This window comes from Melozone crissalis, unplaced genomic scaffold (genome assembly GCF_028551555.1).
Source record: "Melozone crissalis strain CALT ecotype California unplaced genomic scaffold, PUWL_Pcris_2 ptg000019l_1, whole genome shotgun sequence".
NCBI lineage: Eukaryota > Metazoa > Chordata > Aves > Passeriformes > Passerellidae > Melozone > Melozone crissalis.
In genome coordinates, this window is record NW_026535797.1 from 13,722,688 (window position 1) to 13,742,298 (window position 19,611).

General features: G+C 48.4%; 2 protein-coding genes across 3 annotated transcripts in view; one reads left to right on the top strand and one right to left on the bottom strand.

The window, feature by feature from the left end:
- The first annotated feature begins 57 nt into the window (after positions 1-57).
- Positions 58-7,139, top strand: DPCD (deleted in primary ciliary dyskinesia homolog (mouse)). Its single transcript, XM_054276880.1, has 6 exons — positions 58-134; positions 379-459; positions 1,046-1,170; positions 1,966-2,099; positions 5,695-5,797; positions 6,933-7,139. The coding sequence occupies exons 1-6, from the start codon at positions 71-73 to the stop codon at positions 7,035-7,037; spliced, it is 612 nt and encodes a 203-aa protein (XP_054132855.1). The 5' UTR covers positions 58-70; the 3' UTR covers positions 7,038-7,139.
- Positions 7,140-8,115: 976 nt separating this feature from the next.
- FBXW4 (F-box and WD repeat domain containing 4) overlaps positions 8,116-19,611 on the bottom strand; it is a 61,269-nt gene continuing 49,773 nt past the window's right edge. Inside the window, exons 6-8 of one of the 2 annotated variants that reach the window (XM_054276990.1) lie at positions 9,442-9,582; positions 9,150-9,291; positions 8,116-8,897 (exon numbers count right to left, since the gene is read on the bottom strand). In XM_054276990.1, coding sequence (XP_054132965.1) covers positions 8,781-8,897; positions 9,150-9,291; positions 9,442-9,582 — 400 coding nt within the window. In that variant the 3' untranslated portion in view covers positions 8,116-8,780. The remainder of the gene's footprint in view (positions 8,898-9,149; positions 9,292-9,441; positions 9,583-19,611) is intronic. The other variant, XM_054276989.1, reaches the window with a different exon arrangement.

The following is a 19,611-nucleotide window of genomic DNA, read 5'->3' on the forward strand; positions in this document are numbered from 1 at the left end:
GGCCGGGCCGGAAGCGCTTCCGGGCGGCGGGCGGAAGTTTCCGCGTTGCCGCGGCGACGGCGCGGCCGCCATGGCGGTGCCGAGCTGGCTGGAGCGGCTGCGGGCGGCCGGCAAGACGGCGCTGGTGCAGGACGGTAACCGCGGGGCGAGGGTGGGGATAGCCGCGCAGTGAGGGGCGGTCCTGCAGCGAGCGGGCGCGGAAGGGAGCGCTCCTGGGCACAGCCCCGCAGCCCGGCCTCCAGGGAAGGACACAAGGCCGTAACGCGGGCGGTGGGACGGGGTCCCGGACCATGGGATAGGGCCCCACGCAGTGGGACAGAGCCCTACACCCAGGAGGAGGTGTATCTCGTCTCCTCTCACCACCTGCCTTGCCTCTAGGGAAGCGGAAGATCCACTACTTGTTCGAGAATGGGAAGGAGATGGCCGAAGAGTACGACATTAAAACTGGCCAGTTAATAAGTAAGTGGTGCTCTGCAGGGCAGTGGGTCTGTACCACCTGGTCAGGAACAAATCATCCCTGCCTGTTTTGGGAGACAGGAATGCCTGTAGCAGAATTTTGTAGGGTCCAGCTTGCAGCCAGGGTTCTCTGACTTTCATGGCACAGCAGATCTTGCTTTCGCCCAGGATCTCCCCCAAACATCCCATCTGTCACAACAGACTTGGATGGACTAGATGAGATTGCCATCATCGGTGCCAGGCACCAAGTCTGTACCACATGAAGGGCTGAAATATGCTTTTTGGTGGCTTCTGCTACCACAAACAAAGTGTTGTTTATGGCTCCTGTCCAAAACCACATCAGCTGCAGCACAGCACCTGTCGCAACCCCACCATGGCTTCAGCACCAAGTAGCAAAAAAGAGGCATTCAGCACAGAATTTCTGACCTAGGAATAGGCCAACTAGCAGATCAACTCACACCAAAATCGAAATTACTGGAATTAAGATACATGTATTCATATAATCTCAGTGTGCTGGGCAGCTTTTGCAGTCAGTTGCTGGAGTTATTGAAGAGCAGAAGAATGAAAACCCTTCTTCTCTCTTCCCCAGGTAGAAAATGGCGAGAGAAGAACACCCTTGGGGGCACGGGCAAGTGGCAGGTGGAAGTGGGAGAGCCAACCTCGCCACTCCTGGGAGCACTGGAGTCAGAGCTTATAACAGAGAGCAGCTCAAATGTATGTAAGGGTCTGCAGGTACCACTGCACCTAAAACTACCTTGTCTTGTGCTTACAGCAGTAGTTGGTAGAGCGCAGATCACCAAGAGACAGCCTTAATACAGCCAGCACTCTGCTACAAATCACCCCAGAACTGCAGGGCTGAGTAGAAAGAAGGCACAACTTAGGTTTTTTAGGAGTCTTCAAGACATTTGTAGTTTCCTTAAGAAACTGTACTGCTGTGTTGGCCAACTGCTATCCTGTCTTGAAAGAGCAGTATGACAGGAAGGCCAGTGCCAGGACAAGTCAGGGGCTAGAAAACAAAGGTGATAGCAATGAAAGGCACAGGCAGTGCATAGCAGGCTGCTCCCTAATAGGGCACAGCTTGTTTCATCTTCATACCCCTCTAGCTGAGGGCACAGCTGGTTTAGTCTCTCTTCATCTTTTCAGAAGCTGTGCTTCTGAAACACAAGCACAGCTCTGCACCACAAACTGGGGCAGAGCTAGGACTGAATCTAGCAGGTTCCTAGAGCAGGCAGAGCTCAGTATTTGGTTGTCTGTGACCCTGTAGCCCTGTACTGGCAAGGCTTCCTGAGTAAACACTTTCAGCCTCCTGCAAGCAGTGTCCTGGGCAAAGGCAGAGCAACCTTAGTTGTAGGAAGGTGGTGCTCAGGCAGTTTCTTCACTTACTCCTTAATGCTCCAGTGTGAAAGAACAGCTATCCCCATGTGGAGTCTCACAAGGTAGTAGAGGAAGGAGACAGGGAGGAGAGGAGACAGCTGGAGGGGCCTTGCTAAAGGTACTTGTTTGCTGTAGCCCATCTTCATGAGGAAGGATACCCTGAGCAGCTTCCAGTGGCGGATCCGTAACCTCCCGTACCCCAAAGAGGTCTACAGCGTCTGCGTGGAGGAGGAGCAGCGCTGCTGCGTCATCCGGACCACCAACAAGAAGTCAGTAAGGACAGCACTGCTGGTGCTGACAGTCCCCTGGGGTGGGCTGGCACAGGGGGCTGTCCCCTCTTTTGTCCCAGTGTGCAAGGGCTCAGGGGCCTCACCTTGCAGCACAATTTCCTGCTGCCCAATTTCCACTCTCAGCTGCCTCAGACATGTTTACAAGTAGGGCCCCCCAAGCTCTGCATTGGCCATTGCAAACTCATCTTGGCTCCTGTAGGGTGGTGTTTGCAGTGTTCTTACCCTGTCAAATATTACTTTCTCAGAAAAATAAAGTAGGAGCCTTGCAGACTTCTTGAAGCTAGAATATTCCATTTTCTCTCTCTGATTTTAGTCACTGCATCTCAGAATGCTGCAGGATTCAACATGGACAGCAAAATCGTGGGCACCCAAACAGATCTCCCTGCATAAACATGTCCAATAGTGTCACAGTGCCAGTGATATGATCTGGAGGTAGCAAGCAAAAAAAGGCAGACTGAATCTGGGAAGGAAGCCCCACAGTGTTCTGCCAAGAGAGATTTGAGATGGGGGGATGAAAACAGAAAATGCTGTTAAAGCCACATCTTGCAGTGTCGATACATGGCATCTCACATGGAATGAAACACACACCGTGTCCCAAAGCATCTACAGCTTCAGATAAGCCAAGACGAGCTGTAGTATTGGGAAGTGAGTGCACGTAATGAGCCTTGGGAGCACAAGGGAAGGTGATGGAAGTGGCTGTAGGTGGTGCTGTCGGCACAGAACTGCGGCCCCTCTGCTGCCGGAAGGCTTCGCGAAGTGGCACCCGCGAGTCCCGGCAAAGGGCTGCTGGAGCTCTGCACATCAGCACACCTGGGGGCTCAAAACCAGAAGGCTGGGAAGAGGAAAGTTAACCCATAGAAACAGCAAGAAATTACACCTCTAATACAGAAAGATGTTGGCCTAAATGCACACAGAGGGATTCACAGAACAGTGGTGCTTTAGTAGGGAGACCCACATAGCAAAAGATGAATGAGATTCCCATCAGCCACACATGGATATCCATGGAGCTAGGACAGGAATGGAGTACTTAATCCTAAATCCAACCACATACTGTCACAGACAGGCTTATCTACTCCCAGTCCTACTGATAGTTGTGTGTATGTGGGAATTTCCTGCATAGGTGCCATAAGGTTCTAATGTAGCACTGAGGCTTTACCTATGCCCTACCTGACTTCTGGCTTTTTTGTACTGCTCTCAGGAGAGTCTTCCATGAGCAGCTCACACTTGTTCTCTCACAGACTGGTGCCAGAGGACCCCACAGCAACTCATGGCCTGTGTCTGACAGTTAAGGACTTTTAGAATTAAAGCTGAAAGCCACCTCACTGAGGACAAGAATGATGTTGCTGTCAGTAGGGAGCAGGGACAGACACCAGCACTAGCACACTTAGTACAGGCTCCAGGATATCTTAGATCATTTCTCCTGGGTCTCAGCCAGGGCAAGGCACCACTCAGCAACTAATTCCAAGATAGCAACAGCAGCATGGAATCCACAGAGAGAGCGCACATCACTACAGGAGAGAAAGGAAGCCTCGGAGCCTCTCCAAGCCTTGGAAGTCAGCCATGCTGCTTCTGAGCAACAGAGCTGTGCTGACCGCCAGCCAGACGCACAAGTAACAGGATGGGCTGCCAAGTCACTACTAAGTAGCTGAGCTCTGAATTCTCAGCATACCAGTAGCAGTTTTCCCTACGGGCTAACAAAAAGTGGGTTTCCAGTAGGAAAATAATAGAGGTGATTTCACATACGTACTGTGGATCACGGGCCAGGACTCGGGCTCAGAGTGTAATACTGCCCCTTGGCCATGGGGTGAGAGGAGAGGGCAGAGAATCAGCCTGCATTGGCTGGGATAACCACCCATCAGCTACCTCCCCAGCCCAGACAGGAGCTCTTCACTTCCACCAGTCACTCTGTTCCCTCTGGCCACGGCAAGGGCTGCTCAAGTGGGATTTGCTTAAAACCTCTTGCTGTAAAATAAATCCATTAAACTGAACTCTAAAAACAAACCTAGAAAGCCACCTCCCCAAACGCCAAACCTGATTCAATTATTGTAGTGAGAGGCAGTGGTAATGTTAGGAGGAGGAGGGGTTGGCAAGGCAGATCTGGTTTCCTTTGATCTTGTCACAGATTTTAGTTTGAGGCCAGCCAAAGCCATTCTTCTCCCCTTCTCCTTAGTCCTGGGGCAGCAGAATGCTGCTGTTTCATTGATGACTCCCAAGGCCCTTTGAAACAGTGGGTTTTTTTCTGTGTACTGCTTTTTTTTTGTCTAATCGGTAAGAAGTTAACACTTCCTTAACATGTCTTTGTGTTCATCTAATCTCTGCTGTTTAACCTTTGACATCTCCCTTATTATCCATGTCTGCCACCTTTTCCAAATACCGACAGCAGTGACAACACAGAACGGTTTGAGCCCTGCGGTAACAAGCCGTGTACATTCCTCCCACTGCACCGGGAAAGCCATTTGCCCTTTGTAGCTGTTTTCACTGTGACTTGGAAAATAAACTGCACTTTGGGCAGAGGTAGCTCGAGAGGCCAAGCCTCACACACAGCCAGCTGAATTGAGAACCACCCCTCATGGTAGCAGCCACTACCTATTCCCACTCTGCTCCAGGCACTTCAGTACCAGCTACAGGCTAATTCCTTGGAGAGGATTGCCTACAAGAGTGTTGGAAGACACTAAGAATCCAGCCCTGCCTCTGGGTAGGCACAGGACCACCAGCCAGTGTATTTGGTACAGCCCCAGAGAGAAGCTGTAGATGCAAGGCAAGCAATGCCAAGCACAGAAGATCTCAGGCAAACACAGACACAGGTCTACTGCGTTCTGGCTCCACAGTCTTAGAAAATCTCTTACCTGGCAAAAACCTCTCTGTCCTCTGCTTGGGCGTGAGAGGTTACTGGAAGACTGGGACAGAAACCAGGGAGGGAACTAGGAGAGCTGTAAGTGCAGAGGAGCACCACAGCCACCATGCAGGCTGCATGGAGATGCTGCAGAGCAGAGGCTCAGGTGGTTGTGGGCAGTTACACCTGGAGATCTGTGCCCGGGGTATGCATGAGCACCACCATGCCACCAAAGCAAGAAGCTACCTAGGAAGTGCAGCAAGAAGTTAAAAAGAAGGGTTTAGGAAGGATTGCAACACAAAACAGTGTATCACAGAGGAAAGTTATATGGCACAAGAGCTTTGACAGCTATTTTGACAAAAGCTAAAGGAAGCTGTTACTTAGAGGGAATGAGAGGCCATGGACAAGGAAAAACACAAGGAACCTTGGTAGGGCTGAGTAGTCTAACCTTAGCTGGCACTACACATACAGGCATGCTGGAGGGACCAAGCCTGCTGTCACACACCAGAGCTCTTCAGGACTTTGCCAGCTCTGGTTTCCAGTTTGGAGGTTGGTTTCTAGTGCTCCTGCTAACCTGGGGGCATCGGCCGGCACACAACATGGCACAAGGGCCTCCTGCCAACCCTCAGAGGTCTGTTGTCCTCATGTACACTTTGTAGACCAGCAGGCTGTGTCTCAGCACTCCTAGTGGCAGAACAGAAACCCCACCTTCCTTATTTCTGTCTTCTCTCTCATTTGTAGGTACTATAAAAAGTTCTCTATTCCTGATCTGGATCGATATCACCTCCCCTTGGATGCAGCTGCCCTGAGCTTCACCCATGCCAACAACACCCTGATCATCACGGTGAGGTTTTAACCATGCACATCAGCACTCTGCCCCTTCTCTTTATGTCCACAAAGAAGCTAAAGTTCTTACATGTGGGGAAATGAAGCAGAGCTGAGGGTCACCCATGCAGCTCCTTCTCTGACACACAGACAGTGGGAGTTTCAGATTACACTGGGCGTGCTGACACTAGCCAAGAGATCCCAGGTGGCAGGAGAGGCCCTGCTTGCTGCTCAAGGTGACATGCAGGTGGAAGAGTGTCTGTCGTGCCCTGTTTTCCATGTATTATCTCCCTCAAGCCTGAGCAAGCCTCCACTCTCAGGGACATTAAGTTTCTCTTGTCTCAGAGCATAAAAGCCCAAGGACCTGCTGCACTTTGAGGTCTCAGAGTCTTAAAACAGTACAATAAAAAATAATCACCTGCTGCTTTGTGTCAGAGAGGGAACACTTCCAGACACATGGCAGAAGCAAGAGACTAGGAACATGGACACACTTGCAACTTCTTGTTGCAAGGAGCAGACAGATGCTTTTGAGCAACAGGTGTTTGCCTTATTCAGTGCAGACTCAGCTACAGAGAGGGCACACCCTCCATGAGAAACCTGGCAGCAGACCTGGGCTGCACGTGCAGAGGAAATGGGCCAAGAGGAGCACCTTGAGTCCTCCTGAGCTTCTGTTTGTTACTGGCCAAACCTTGCAAAAAGCACCTGCATCCACCACTAAGCTGCAGCTGGGTGAGAGGCCTCTGAGGGGAAGACAGAGGAACTGCAACTCTTACTTCTCTCTGCATTAAAAAAAAAAAAAGAATGCATATTTTATATACATATATATATATAAAACACTTGTGATCATACGGTCAGTGAGCACAGCAAGGATCTGCTTGCCAGGATATTCCAGAGGGGTTGGTGGGGGCCAAAATTCCACACCTAACTGGAAAGTTTTACTTGCGCCATAAAAGACACTCCAGAACTTGGCAAATGTCTTTAGCCTGATGGCACCACCTCTCTAAATGGGCTTCAGAGGCTGCTGGTAAGGGCAAGGCCTCCCTTGGCAGGAGGGCCCTTGCTGGGCTGGCAGCAACAGGCTGCAGTTGGTCTGCTTGGAGCAGAGGCTGGACAGGAGTTCAGGAGTGCTAAGGGCATTTCTCTCTGTCCTACAGTACCAGAAGCCAAAGGAGATCCTGGCTGCAGAAGAGCAGCTGCAGAAGGAGCTGAAGAAGATAAAGGCAGCTAACAGTGGGGATGGAGACTGTAAGACCCAGTAGGCAGTGGCTGCTAAGAGGTTGAGGTGAGGGGCAGCTCTCTGGCACAGCTTCATGGTGTTTATTTTGCCTTATCTAATAAAAATGGGTTCTATTGTTAACAGAGTCATTTGGAGGAATCTCTGTAAGCCTAGGAAGATGGCAGGGCAGTTGACCTGTCTGCTGCCCTGGCCTGCTGATTTATGCAGACATTTCATAAAACCATAGATTGGTTTGTGTTGGAAAGGACCTTAAAGATCATCTCATTCTAACCTCCCTGTCATGGGCAGGGACACCTTCCACTACACCAGACTGCTCAAAGCCCCATCCAGCCTGGTCTGGATCATTTCCAGGGATGGAATGATCCTTCTGTGAATTGTGGGAAGCTGTAGTTTGCAAAGGAAGCACACCACATCCACAACCAGCAGCCCTGTCCCCATCCAACATGACACCTTGGGAATTCCCCATCTGCCACCATTGCTGAAGGCAGTAATGTTTGGAAAATAAGAACTCCCTCCTCACAGCCATTACTTGCCTGAGATGAGCTTGGGAGCAGCTCCCTCCTGTGCAGTTATGCAGCTCCTCCATGCAAGTCAGGATGCTCTGGTGACTTTGCTATCTCTGCAAACAGCATCAATGTTTAGACCTGAGTGGGCACAGCCTATGAAACAGGGTAAAGAGGAAGACATGCAGCTGCTTCCTTAGTGCCAGCCATCCACAACGTGACAGGGCTGTGCAGAGGGCAGGGACCAAGATGCAGCTGCCTCCACTGGCATGGCACAGAGGGGAAGAAGTGGCAGAGCCCACTAGGATGTGTCTACAGGACCCCAGTAAATCACATCCAGGTGTTCATACTAGTCTGGTTTGCTGCTTCATTAAGCAGGCACCAAATGGGTCACAGATCCTACTTTTTGAATTCTTGTTTGAAAAAGTGACAGGAGATCCAAACTCCCAGGAATCGCCTTCAATGCAGCAGTGTCACAGGGTCTAGCCAGGGAGGGAGATCTATAAGACATGGAGACAGGATCTGAAAATAGGTCCAACCTCCCCCACCCACCCAGGCCCCTGCAATCAGCAGGTAACATCACAGCCCCTTCAGAACTTGAAACAAAACATACAATCTCTTTTGTTTCCTTTCAGTTTTATTTAGCAAAACGCGACCATTTCAGCCCTGCCAAGTGCATAGCCTGACCTGACGGCCAGCTTGGGGAGGCACACTGAAAGCAGGGCTGGCTCTGCCTTTTAGCTCAATTGTTGCTCTTGGCTGTGAAGGACAACACAAGCAGCTGTCAGAACAGCAAGTTAAGGAGAAAGGTGGGCCTCACTCCAGGCACCCTTCCCTTCCACCAAATCAGTTCACCCCACACACAGCCTAGTCTTGTTTCACATGCTTAGAGCTTGGCTGATCTCAAACTGACCAGCACACAGCTGATGGGGCATCCTGGCTCAACCTGCCCCGCAAATGATGTATCCACAGGAAAAAAAGGAAGGAAAAAGAAAAAGAAAAAAAGTAACACAGTTAATAAAACAATTCCTGACTTGCACAAAATAAAAAGGGTAAAGACAATTGGCCAATTATTTTCACTAACAGGCAGGTACGGTTGAGAAAGTTTGGCCCTTTGTGCACTCTTCATTGTAGCTTTCTGGCAGGCAAAAACGTCCCTTCAGAAGCCTTGTGGGCCTTTCTCACCTCTCCTGCCCTGCAATTCCCTGAGCCAAGTGTCAGCTCTGCTGAGTTGGGGTCACCAGAAGCAGCTGTGGTGCTCTTCACGAGGCTGTGAAGTCCAGGACGTGCAGGGCTGACGCCAGGGCAGCGTACAGGTGGGTGGTACTGAAACGGAGGCAGTACACTGGGCTGCTGGTGGGTGAAGACAGGTGAAAGCTCTGCAAAAAACAGGAGAACCAACCTTTCAGAAACAAGGTCAGCCCAAAGATGCTGGGTGGTGTTACAGATCCAAAGGCTGAGATGTCTGAGAAAGCAGGTTTTCCCTGCATATAGGGTGGGTTTGCCATGGTGGACTAGCCCCAAAGACAGCCCATCAGCCCCTCTTTCTTCTTCCCACAAGGCATGCACACTGGGCTGCCAGAGAACAGCTGAGAAGCTCTGCTGCTGCTCGGTCTCCCACTGGTGTTCACCTGCAGGCACCGAGTCTGCCGCTTATCCCAGAGGCGCACCACACCGTAGTAGGAAGAGCCGCTGGCAATCATATGGTTCTTATCACTCCTTATGCAGTACAGGGCACTGTCATGGGGCTCTTCCCACTCCTGGACGCACTTCCTGCAAGGGCAACACAAACCAGAGCAGGGCTGAGCCTCCATTCCTCCATCCGCTTTGCCTGAAGGAGCTAATTCAGTGAGAGCTGAGTTCCCAGGCGCTGCACAAGGACAGTGCAGGAGCCTCACGTGGGCCCCAGCAGGGCAGGCTCACCTGGTGCTGGTCCGTATGTCCCAGTAGCGGATGTAGGTGTCATACCCACAGGAAAGGAGAAGGGAGGGCGTTTCGTAGAACACATCCAGGACTCCAGCTCCACGGTGGAAGTCGGTCCCTAAACAGGTCAACAGCTGACCACTGCAATGACACACATTAAGGGGAAGAGTCATTCAGAGCAAAAACCCCTTCCAGTTCAGCTGGCCTGTTCTGTGACACCAGTTCAGGTGTCACAGAAGTCTTCCAGATCTATTTCTGTGATAGAATACAAAAGCCCACACAGTTTTCGTCTCCCATCCCCAGCTTCAGCTACTGCTTGGGCCATTAACCATGAAGGGTCATGAAGGGTGACCAGCAGGAGTCCCAGCTGGAAGAGGAATATCCAAGGTACAGGCTCAGCTGACCCCCAGCAGAATGGGATCCCGTTCCCTGGGAGAAGTGACCAGTATTCTGAATTATATGGCTCCACTTCCACAGGAGACAACTCCCAGCTTAGTGAGACTCCAAATAGTCTACAAGAGCCATTTACGTGTTCAATCCCATCCCATACTGTCCTTCAAAATACTGTCCACTGGGGTATTTCCCTAGATCTTTGACACACAGCACAGATCCACAGGCAAATCAGACTTTCCCAACCCAGTCTGCCATGGCTGCTCTCCTCAACCCCCTCCAGTTATACCACATTCTACAAACACCGTATCTGGGGCTTAATGTGATAGGTCATAAGCAACCACCCCAATGATCAATCATCTGGAGATGACTTTCCAAAGGCGAGATTTTTCTCCCTTTTTTGACCCTTTCCTCCTTTTTAATTCCTTGCTTGCAGTGAAAGAGCAAAAGCAATATCTCCATGAAGCTCTATGCTGAGTGCTTTGTGGTGGTATCACTCTGCTGCCTGTTTATATGCAAGCCAGCAGCTCACCTGGTGGATAGTGTCTGGTGAGGTCCCGGCCTGCTAGACTTCAAGAAGAAGCTTGAGCCTCTTCCCTGGGTCACACGGAATGGCATCAGGTGCATGGCACAGTCTGTCCCAGTGTCATTCCACCTGCTGCAGCAGCCAGTGGTATTCACACATGACAGACTCTTGGGAGTGGAGTGGGCAATCTGCCCAGCTTCTTGAAATGGCCACCTATTGCAAACCCTCCTTTTTTTCCTTCTCCTTCTCCTCACACCCTTTACATCAAAAATGCTGGACACAATAAAACTTGAAGCACCTGCTTTTCAAACTCTGCTCCATGGCCACCCCTCACCAACAGCCTCCTGTTTCTCAGGACAATGAAGCAGTCCTGAAAGCCAACAGCACGGATCCCACAGTGGGGTCACTCTCAGCATCTCCCTCCATTATTTTGTTACATTCTGCTCCTTGATCCAGCATCACACAGTTCTGAGGCACATCGCCAAATGCCTTAATTCTGTCTGTAATCTGGGCTAAAGCCCTCGTCGGGGGATAAAGACCACACAAAAGGAGAAATAGAGTCCTGGGAGATGTTAAAACAAGTAAACACCTTTGTGTCAGGAGAGAGAAATCGCTGATAAAGCAGATTAGCGCCTCGAGCCCTGGTGTCCCCAGATCAGAAGGCGAGCCCTGGCCGATCTTTGCAGCCAGCACGCTTCTATGATCACAGAGCTGGCGGCATGCTGGGGCCAGCCTGTTTCCCCACAGTCACTCTCCAAAGAGCAGATTATGTAGAATAACAATTTCTTTGTGGCTGTGTAATTCCCTCCGTGACCGTGGCTGTGGGCAGCTACATTGGACCTTGATGCCAGGGCCCTAGCAACCATTTAGAGAGGCCAAACAGCCCTAGCAATGGCCCCCCCATGCAAACCTCTCGGACAAGCTTTAACATCAAGTGCATGAATTAATCCCCCCCAACACGAATCCAGGGGTGCTGGCTTATTGGACTTTGTGTTTCTCCAGGCAAGGAATCGAGGGGATTCCAGGCTTCAGCCCTTTGCAACCTTCTCACAATACATTAACCCTTGGAAGGTTACTTGTAAACCAACTCAGCAGCAATTCTGCACCTGTCTGTGGGTTCAGAGATTGAAGCACTCATGGTTTGAGCACCATGAGCAAGAGCAATGGGGTTTGGCTGGCACAGGTGGGTCATCAAATCCACTCTGAAGTGAGACATGGATGGACATGAGTGCTCTGGCACACCCCCACCCTTCCAAGCACACAGATCCCCTCCATCTGCCATTCTGCAAAGCCAGCAGAACAGATAGACATGCACACAGCCCTTATCAAGGCTTCTGCAAAACCTTCTTCATCCTACAAGATGTTCGTGCGGCCCAGAGTTGTAAGACACACAATAGAGGTATGAGGAGGAGTCAGCTGCTCTCCCAGACAAGAATCCTTGGATTACCTGTGAGATGCATAAGAATCTTCTGCCAGTTGCTCGGGCAGGAGCAAGGAGTTACTCCCAAGAGGTGAGCTACCCCAGCAAGCTCTAGGCAGCACCAGCAGCTTGCACCCTCAGCACCACCCAGGTGCTTCACTCCCAGTGTTTCTCCTTGCCTTCACACCTCACTGCAGTGGTACCCAAGCACTTCAGCAGAGTCACACCAGTTTTCCTCCCTCTGCTTACATTTCCATCCCAGGCAACAAAAATGAAAGAAAGGACAACCAAAAAAAGGAAGCAGAAAAGAAAAGGATTGGCTTTTCTCTGTAGGCATAAAATGAGCACAGATACTTGCAACTTACTGCAGCAAAGTAAACCTTGCTTTGCTGGTTTGTTAATCAGTTCAGTTCTCCTGGCCCAAGAACAGGTCAGCCAAAGCAGCTCTCAGGTGGGATCTGCAGCCTTTGGAAACAGGAGCAGCTCTTTGGCAATTTACAGAGGCAATGTGGTAGTTGCTACAGTGAAGCACTTAACCATCTGGCACCAGGGGAAAATTTACTGTGCTCTACACTGGGGACACAAAAAAACCACCAATGTGTTCTGGCATGGGCACACTTAAGGTGAAAAAGATGCAGAACACGATTAGTATTTCCCCTTTATTCAGCAGATTAAGGTGTCTCTGGACAGCTATCACCATGCCAGACTAGCTCTATGTGCTGCAGCATACATAGCCATGCTGAACCCATGCTGGGAAGGGAATTCTGCCACCACAACTCTTCTAGTCTTGGCATCACAAGTTAGTGCCCACAAATTGTCCACTCTTGGTTATCCCAAATAATCCCTCCCCTCAAACCTCATACCTGAACAGCTTCCCCCTTTCTTGGGAGCAAAACTCACAGCTAATCCTTAATAACCCATAAAGGATCAAGATAACCCATGAACAGGCAACAGGACAGTAGCACCTACACCAGCACATCACCAATGGTTTCAAACAACTTAGAGAGACAAAGATACCTTCTCCATGAGGGACAGAAAGAGATGGCATAGCTATCTTGGACCTTTTCCCCAGCAGCAGCCAAACACAGCAGGAAACAGCCATCTTCTTTAATCGGTGGTCCGTTTTTCACCTAAACACCTTTCAAATCCCAGTAGGCTGATCCTCAGTACTTCAGAGGCCCTGTCCTGACCCTTGTTACAGGCTGCGAAGGTTGCTCAGGAAGTGTCTGTGAAGAGCAAGCGAGCCCAAACGTGGAAGGACCACACCATGTCCTCATCCTGCCATGCCCCTCCAGCAGTAGCAAGTAGCTGTTTCACTCCCAGGTCTTCTTCAGGGAAGCCAGGTAGTAACCTGTGCAGATGGTAGGAGCTTTGCTTGTCTTTGTACTGAACAGCCTGGGCCAGACAGTACCCACGTTCAGTCCCAGTGCTGGGTGGCACCAAGAGAAACAACTCTGCACCAGTGGAGCTCGGAGAGGCAGAATCACAAATGCGACAGTGCAAGTCTTCTGGAAAGACCACTCTAGAGCAAGAGCTCTCCATTTCAGCACTTTAACCACAAACCACCTGGGCCAATCCAGCACCTACAAACACACAAGTAAGCCTCAAGTGCTGAGGAATCTTGTAATATTCCTAATTTTTCATACTTCCTGTAAAGCATCTAGACAGACTGAATAATATTGGCACTAATCCAGTACCTCCCCACAAGGAACAGAGCCAGAGCAAATCCAGCAGCCTATTTCATCCCTAGTACAGGAAAGCTGTGTTGGCACTAGGCTCCAGACTCCTTGGTGATAGAACAAGATGTTTAAACCAAGTTGATGTGCCTGGTAAATGTATCCAACTGATGAGTCCAACAGTGAAAGGCATTTTGTTCAGACACTATAGAGAATCCTTTGATTCATCTCAATCAATTTCCAAGTTCTTCAAGACTTCTAAAAATTACTTTTTAAATCAAATATTTATTCAGGATTTTCACATTTGACTCTTTCCTTCCCATGCTAGAAATCTAGCCATGAGCATAGCTCTCCTGATACCTCCAGAAGACAGGCAGCCCAGAAGCAAAGTAAAGGGAAGAAACAGTCTGGTTTCTTTAAGTTGTTGTTCTTTTTTTAAAACAGCTTCAAGTTCTATTCCTTCTCAATCACTAATATGAAGACAAAATAAGGTCAGTCATGGCAGAGCCCAGATGGTTACTTTCCAGATAACTCATGGAAAGTTGCTTCACCAAGTTAAAGTTATACATGGCCTCCCAAGCCACTGCAACTATTTGTGTGGCCATAAAAGCTCAGGATCTCCCCAAGATCTTTCTCAAAGTCAGAGTCCAAAAGAAGTCTGCACCTACCTCCCTGGAACCTGCCCATTTGCTGAGTATCTTGCCCAGCTGACTCCAGTGCACAAGAAACTACACTCCAAAAGCTGGAATGAAAAAACATTTTTCTCCCTACCCTCAATTTCTGGTGACCCCAATTTACTAGAATTGATATTATATAAATATGCAAACTCTAGGAAGCTGCTGAATTTTGAACGTCTGTTGAAAACAGAGATGTGCAAAACTGACGACAATTCACTTGCTCTGGAATCCTCATCTGTGAACTGTGATCATCCACCAAAGAGGAGAATCTACTGCACATAAGCAGATGACTGTTCAGAAACCAAAGAGAGCTGTGAACCAGTATTTCAGCCCAAATAACTATTTGAAATAAGACAGGTGGGAAACATATACTTTAAAAAAAAAGGTATAAAGAGCCCTGTTCAGTTCCAAACACTGGGATATTTTATCTGAGTATCAAACAAGAAAGGAAAACAAATCCATTTAAAAATAATTATCTCAAGTGTAGCATTTGCACAATTTCTGTCACCCAATTACGAGAGTGCACCAAAACCAAAGGGAAGAGCTGAGCTGCTGTCTCTTCTAGGTGCTTTGCAATAGCAGCTGAGGCACTGAGGAGATGCAGCAACTTATACTAAGAAGGGAAAGGCTTGATCAAACAACATCTGTATTGTACATAGGGATCCTTAGCAAAGTTATTCTTCCATCCTACCCCAAAGTTGCCTCTGCATTTAGACCAGGCTACTAATTCCTGCAGGGAGGTGTGGGATTGGATTGGGGAATTTTGAGGGAGCACCTCCAAGTGAAATGGCTCAGAGATGCTGTTTCAAGTGATTTTCAGAGCAAATGCCTCTCTCTGATTCCTCAGTGCAGCTGAAGGGACTCGAGGCAGTAGGGGGGAAAGACACCAACGACGGTCTGAGATTGTGTTGAGAGGAGAGACAGAAAAGGGAGTTTTGCCTTCTTTTCTTCTGCTTTCTCTGAATTGGCCCACACACATTTTAAATGGTCCAATAAAAAGATACAATTTCTTTACCTTTCCAGCTCTGGGACCCTGTGAGTTTTTGTTGTTCGGGTTCCCATAAGGTTAAGTTCAGAGGATAAACTGACACACTGGGCTATGGGAAAAAGCCAGTTTCTTCAAATAAAGCCACAACGGTGCAAAAGAGACCCTGCTGGGGCTTTTATTTGGGAAAACAAACAGAAATGGCACCAAGCCCTTCTGCTTTACGAACCAATTTAACTATAAAACCAATGTTCTCCCTCTCGGGGGTGAGGAGGGGAGAGAGACAGGACATGACAATAGTCCAAAACCTTGAGGGGGAAAAAAAAAGAAGATAGGACAAAAAAGGTTGTCTATCCCCTTTTCTTTCTTGTCCACGGCTCCTTTTCTTAGCACACGTGTGTTCTTGTAAAAACGATTAGATTGCAATTTGTATAACATGGTGACCCCCAAATTCAGACATTTAACCCCTTTTCTCTGCAAAGAATGTCAAGAATGTCTTCTCTGTCTTTCTTTCCAACGGGAGGAGTAGGGGGGAATTCTCAAACTGTGATTTCTTGGAGGAAGAGAAAAAGAGGGAGGCGAGGAAAAGAAGCGGGGAATTCTCAAAGCCTCTCGCCTTTCGCCCCACTTGTGTGGGAACAGGCGGCTGTATTGCTCCCTTCCTGGACAGAGCTCTGCAGGTCTCCTTTACTGGGGAGACAAAAAAATTGAGAGTCCAAATCAAAACAAAGCCATCTGTTTAAATGAGCTACCACTAGCCAGTGACAGAGGGGGTTCCTCATTCACTCCTTCCCATTCTTCTCTCTTGCCTCTGTTGATTCTCTCTCAACCCAGGGAAAAATAAAGATTACTTTTGCTTTGGCTCAGAGGGATGAAACTGATTGATGTGCTTGGAGTGTCCAGCCCCCACCCATGCTCTCTGATTGTTCAGGGCCTTGTAAAGTTGTCATAAATATGCCTGAACAAGAGTTCAAAGGCCGCAGCATGCCCTGAACATGCACACATCCAAAAGGCAGGAGCTGGCCTCATGGTCCTTTCTAGTGGGACAGGGCCAAGACTGCCATGGGGAAGAAAGGATTTAGGATAAACACCTGTATGTTCCTCCTCTTACAATGATTTTACATTTAGGTTAAGATGGACCAGAGCCCTCCTAACAAAAAGAATGGAGAAGATGCCCAGCTTATGTAAGAGACTTCCGAAACATGGTGTCACAAAACCAAAGCCCAAGCAGAAAGCAGTAAAGAACAAGGCCTCAGTTTTGAGAAAACATGCATACCATGGGAATACATTGCACAGACAAGACTGAAATTATCCATTATAGACAGGAGACAGAGTTCTGAACACAACAAAGTCTTCTAAAAGGGACAGTTATCCAAGAAACCATGACTTAAGAGGCTCCCGGCACCAGCAAGCTTTCTCCATAACAGGCTCAAGCTGGCCATAGGCCCGGAGTCCTGCTTCCAACAACACTCAAGATCTCAAGGTCTGGATTGGTCATTGTGATTTAAAACTGTATTCAGCCAAGACAGAGATGCTGAGAAAGAAATGCAAGTCTGAAAGGAATAAGAAGCCTCTTTCCCACAAAACCTGGAGGAGCTTCCTTGGTGAAAAAAGATGCCTGGCATATGAATCTATAGAAAAGCAGGACTGGAAAGGGTATTCCACATCTACTGCATTTACTCTGCTGCTCCCCAAATCCTGTGAAACTGGCATCAGTGACAGGGTTACATTTGCTATTGCTTGTCTTTCCTGTTATCAGATATATGCACCCACTTCTCTGTGACTGGATAAATCCAGTTTAAATGTCTGGGTGAAACAGACACCCCACACTTCTTGGAGTCAGTTACCTTTCCTTTTGATCTACCAACTCCAGTTCTGAATATATGTGCTTCCTTCACCCAACAGCTCCTTTGGTGATTAAATTAGAGGGTCTCAAACTTGCATAAACCTTGGAGTTCAAAGCTGGGGAGAGAATGCTCTTCTGCAGAAATTATTTTAGAACACAACATTAAGAAGCCTTGAGCCAAGCCTCTACATTAAAAACTTCTATTGAAAACATTCAGCAAGACTTATAACCAAGAACTAGACCTGCAGATTTTCATTTCACTCACCTACTCCCACACAATTAAAAAACTGGAGCACAACAGAAGACAAAGTCAAGAAGGACTGGATTTAAACAAGACATCATCAGTAGTGATCAGCTGACCATAGTGTTCAGTGCTATATGCTTCAACTCTCAAATTACACTTGCTGTTTAAGATCAGCACAGGGAGCACAAATTTTAACTCCATGGGCTCTGAAGAGCCACAGAAATGGATGCAGATCAACATAAGCTAAAAGTTGAAAAGACAGCAACTCATTCTTGCCCCGTCCACGGCCCAGACAGATGTAACCTAGCAATGGACCCATGGAAACACACACTAGAAAAACAGCAGCAGCACATTAGCAAACTTCAGCCAGCTGCTTAAAGATGGTAACACTCATGCTGGCTCTTGGAAAGAAAGGGCACAGTGCAATAACACTACAGGCAGAACAGATGAGTAACCTGCTCAGCAGCTGCCTGGCTACCTCAGACTCCTTCCTAACCCTCTGCTGAGGGCACCATCCATACCCCTGAATCTCCCTTCTCCTCCACTCCCAAGTCCCTCTCATGAATCCTCTACCTCCCACCTCCCCAAAAGCTGCAGACATCAAAGGCACCTGCCTTGAACACCTGAAGAGCAGGGGGGCCTGACAGTCAAGAAATGCAACTCTGTATCTTCCCCTTCCATGCACTATTTTTTTCTTCATCTCTTTGAAAAAGGTGGCAGAGATAAATGGAGAACAAAGAAACAAGAAAAAGCCTCAGCTCTGGCCCACACCCTGCCTATTACTTAAGGGGGAAGGAACTCTTCCGAAAGAGGAGGAAAAAAATGTGCTCCAACACAATGGCTCAAAAGGCCAGGCAGCAAACCGGGCCACTTTGTACTGCTAACAAGGGAAACCTAATTACAGGAAGAGGGCAAAGAGGGACAGATAAAAGGGATACAAAATTTCAACATCTGTTGCCATAAAGGGATAAGAAGTGGGGAAACGCAAAGTGTCAGTTTGGTGTCAGTGACGGCATAAAGCTACTTTCAAAGGGCTCAGGAGCAGGAGAAAAACCGAACAAGAAATTAGAGGGTTCTTTAAAGAAAAAAAAAAAAAACAGAAAACAAACAAACAAAATCTCCACTCTGCCAAAAATACCTTCAAAAGGGGGGAGGAGTTGGACAAAGACTGGCTATTTAAAAGGCAGAGGATCTGGGTGGCTTGCAGGGCACAGCTAACTTTGGTTGTTTTCCGAGCTCTTGTGCCCTGCAGCATGTCATGTCACAGGAAAGAACACTGTAGGATTTGTGCATTTAAAGTGTTTATAGCATGAAGACTACCATGTAAGACAGATCACTGGTCCATTTCAAATATCAGGCTTTGCAGAATAACTCCAAGAGTTGCTGCAAAGAGACCTCTGGATTATTCTATCTTACGGAGAAGCATCCTTGAGACAGGGGCATTTGTCACTTAATGACATGCAAGACCACCCCAAGAACATGGGAAGCAACAGTTCTCCACAGGCAAATGACAAATGCTGGCCTTGGAGCTGTCAGTGGTGCATGACCCTCATCTTCCAAGGAGTTTAAACTCCCAAAGGCAATAGAAAGAAGAAAAAAGAGGAGGAGGATCTGAATAGGGTTTCCTTTTCTCTTGCTTGCCATTAAGTGGCTGTTCTGTTGAGCCACACACTCACACTGGCAAACAAGACAGGACGGTCTGAATAGAGAAAGGCAGAAGTGAGCAGAGGAACTTGACTTGCAAGAGGGGCAGCTGCCATCATATCCTTCACTAAAGGAAGGACAAGGGTACTTGGAAGAGGACAAGGAGTCAGCAAGCTCTGATCCTTGATGCAAGGACACAGGTTAGTATCGTGTGGCCCATATCGCTCACTGTTCCCCTTGCAGGCCTCTAATCACTGAACTTACAGCTGATTTACATACACACACCTTGATCCAGAGTGGGAATTAGTGCACAGCAACTTCCCCACATCTAAAAGCAATCAGATGGCACAGGGTAGCATGTAAGGGGTGAGAGATGTCCTCCACAAGTGCAGCTAGCCAGCTTCAAAAGCATATGAAAAAAATCTAAATCCTCCTTCATTACAGAAGACAGGGCCAGGTGTAGCAGCAGCTGGAATTTCAGCCATCAGAGACAGTGTTTTGGCATTATGCAGTCATTCCCCTGCTTTAGACTCCCTTGACAATTGCTTGTTGCTGCCTGTTGTGGCTTTGATCCAACGCCATCATCTCAGCTGAGTCAGAAATGAAAGACAGTTGTGGGAGCGGGATGCAGCAAGAGGCGTTTCCTTTCCCCACTAAAAATTTCCTCTGCACCAAAACCAGTCAAGCCCTTTTCAAAGCACAGGACATATTTACAGGTGAAGACATTATCCCCTTCCTCTTGGAGGGATGAGAATGGCTGCC

Bases quoted from the DNA above. Each gene is read 5' to 3' on its own strand.
- DPCD (XM_054276880.1), top strand. From the start codon at position 71: ATGGCGGTGCCGAGCTGGCTGGAGCGGCTGCGGGCGGCCGGCAAGACG. The intron at 1,171-1,965 runs GTATGTAAGGGT...TGTTTGCTGTAG, and splicing joins TAACAGAGAGCAGCTCAAAT to CCCATCTTCATGAGGAAGGA. The intron at 2,100-5,694 runs GTCAGTAAGGAC...TCTCATTTGTAG, and splicing joins ATCCGGACCACCAACAAGAA to GTACTATAAAAAGTTCTCTA.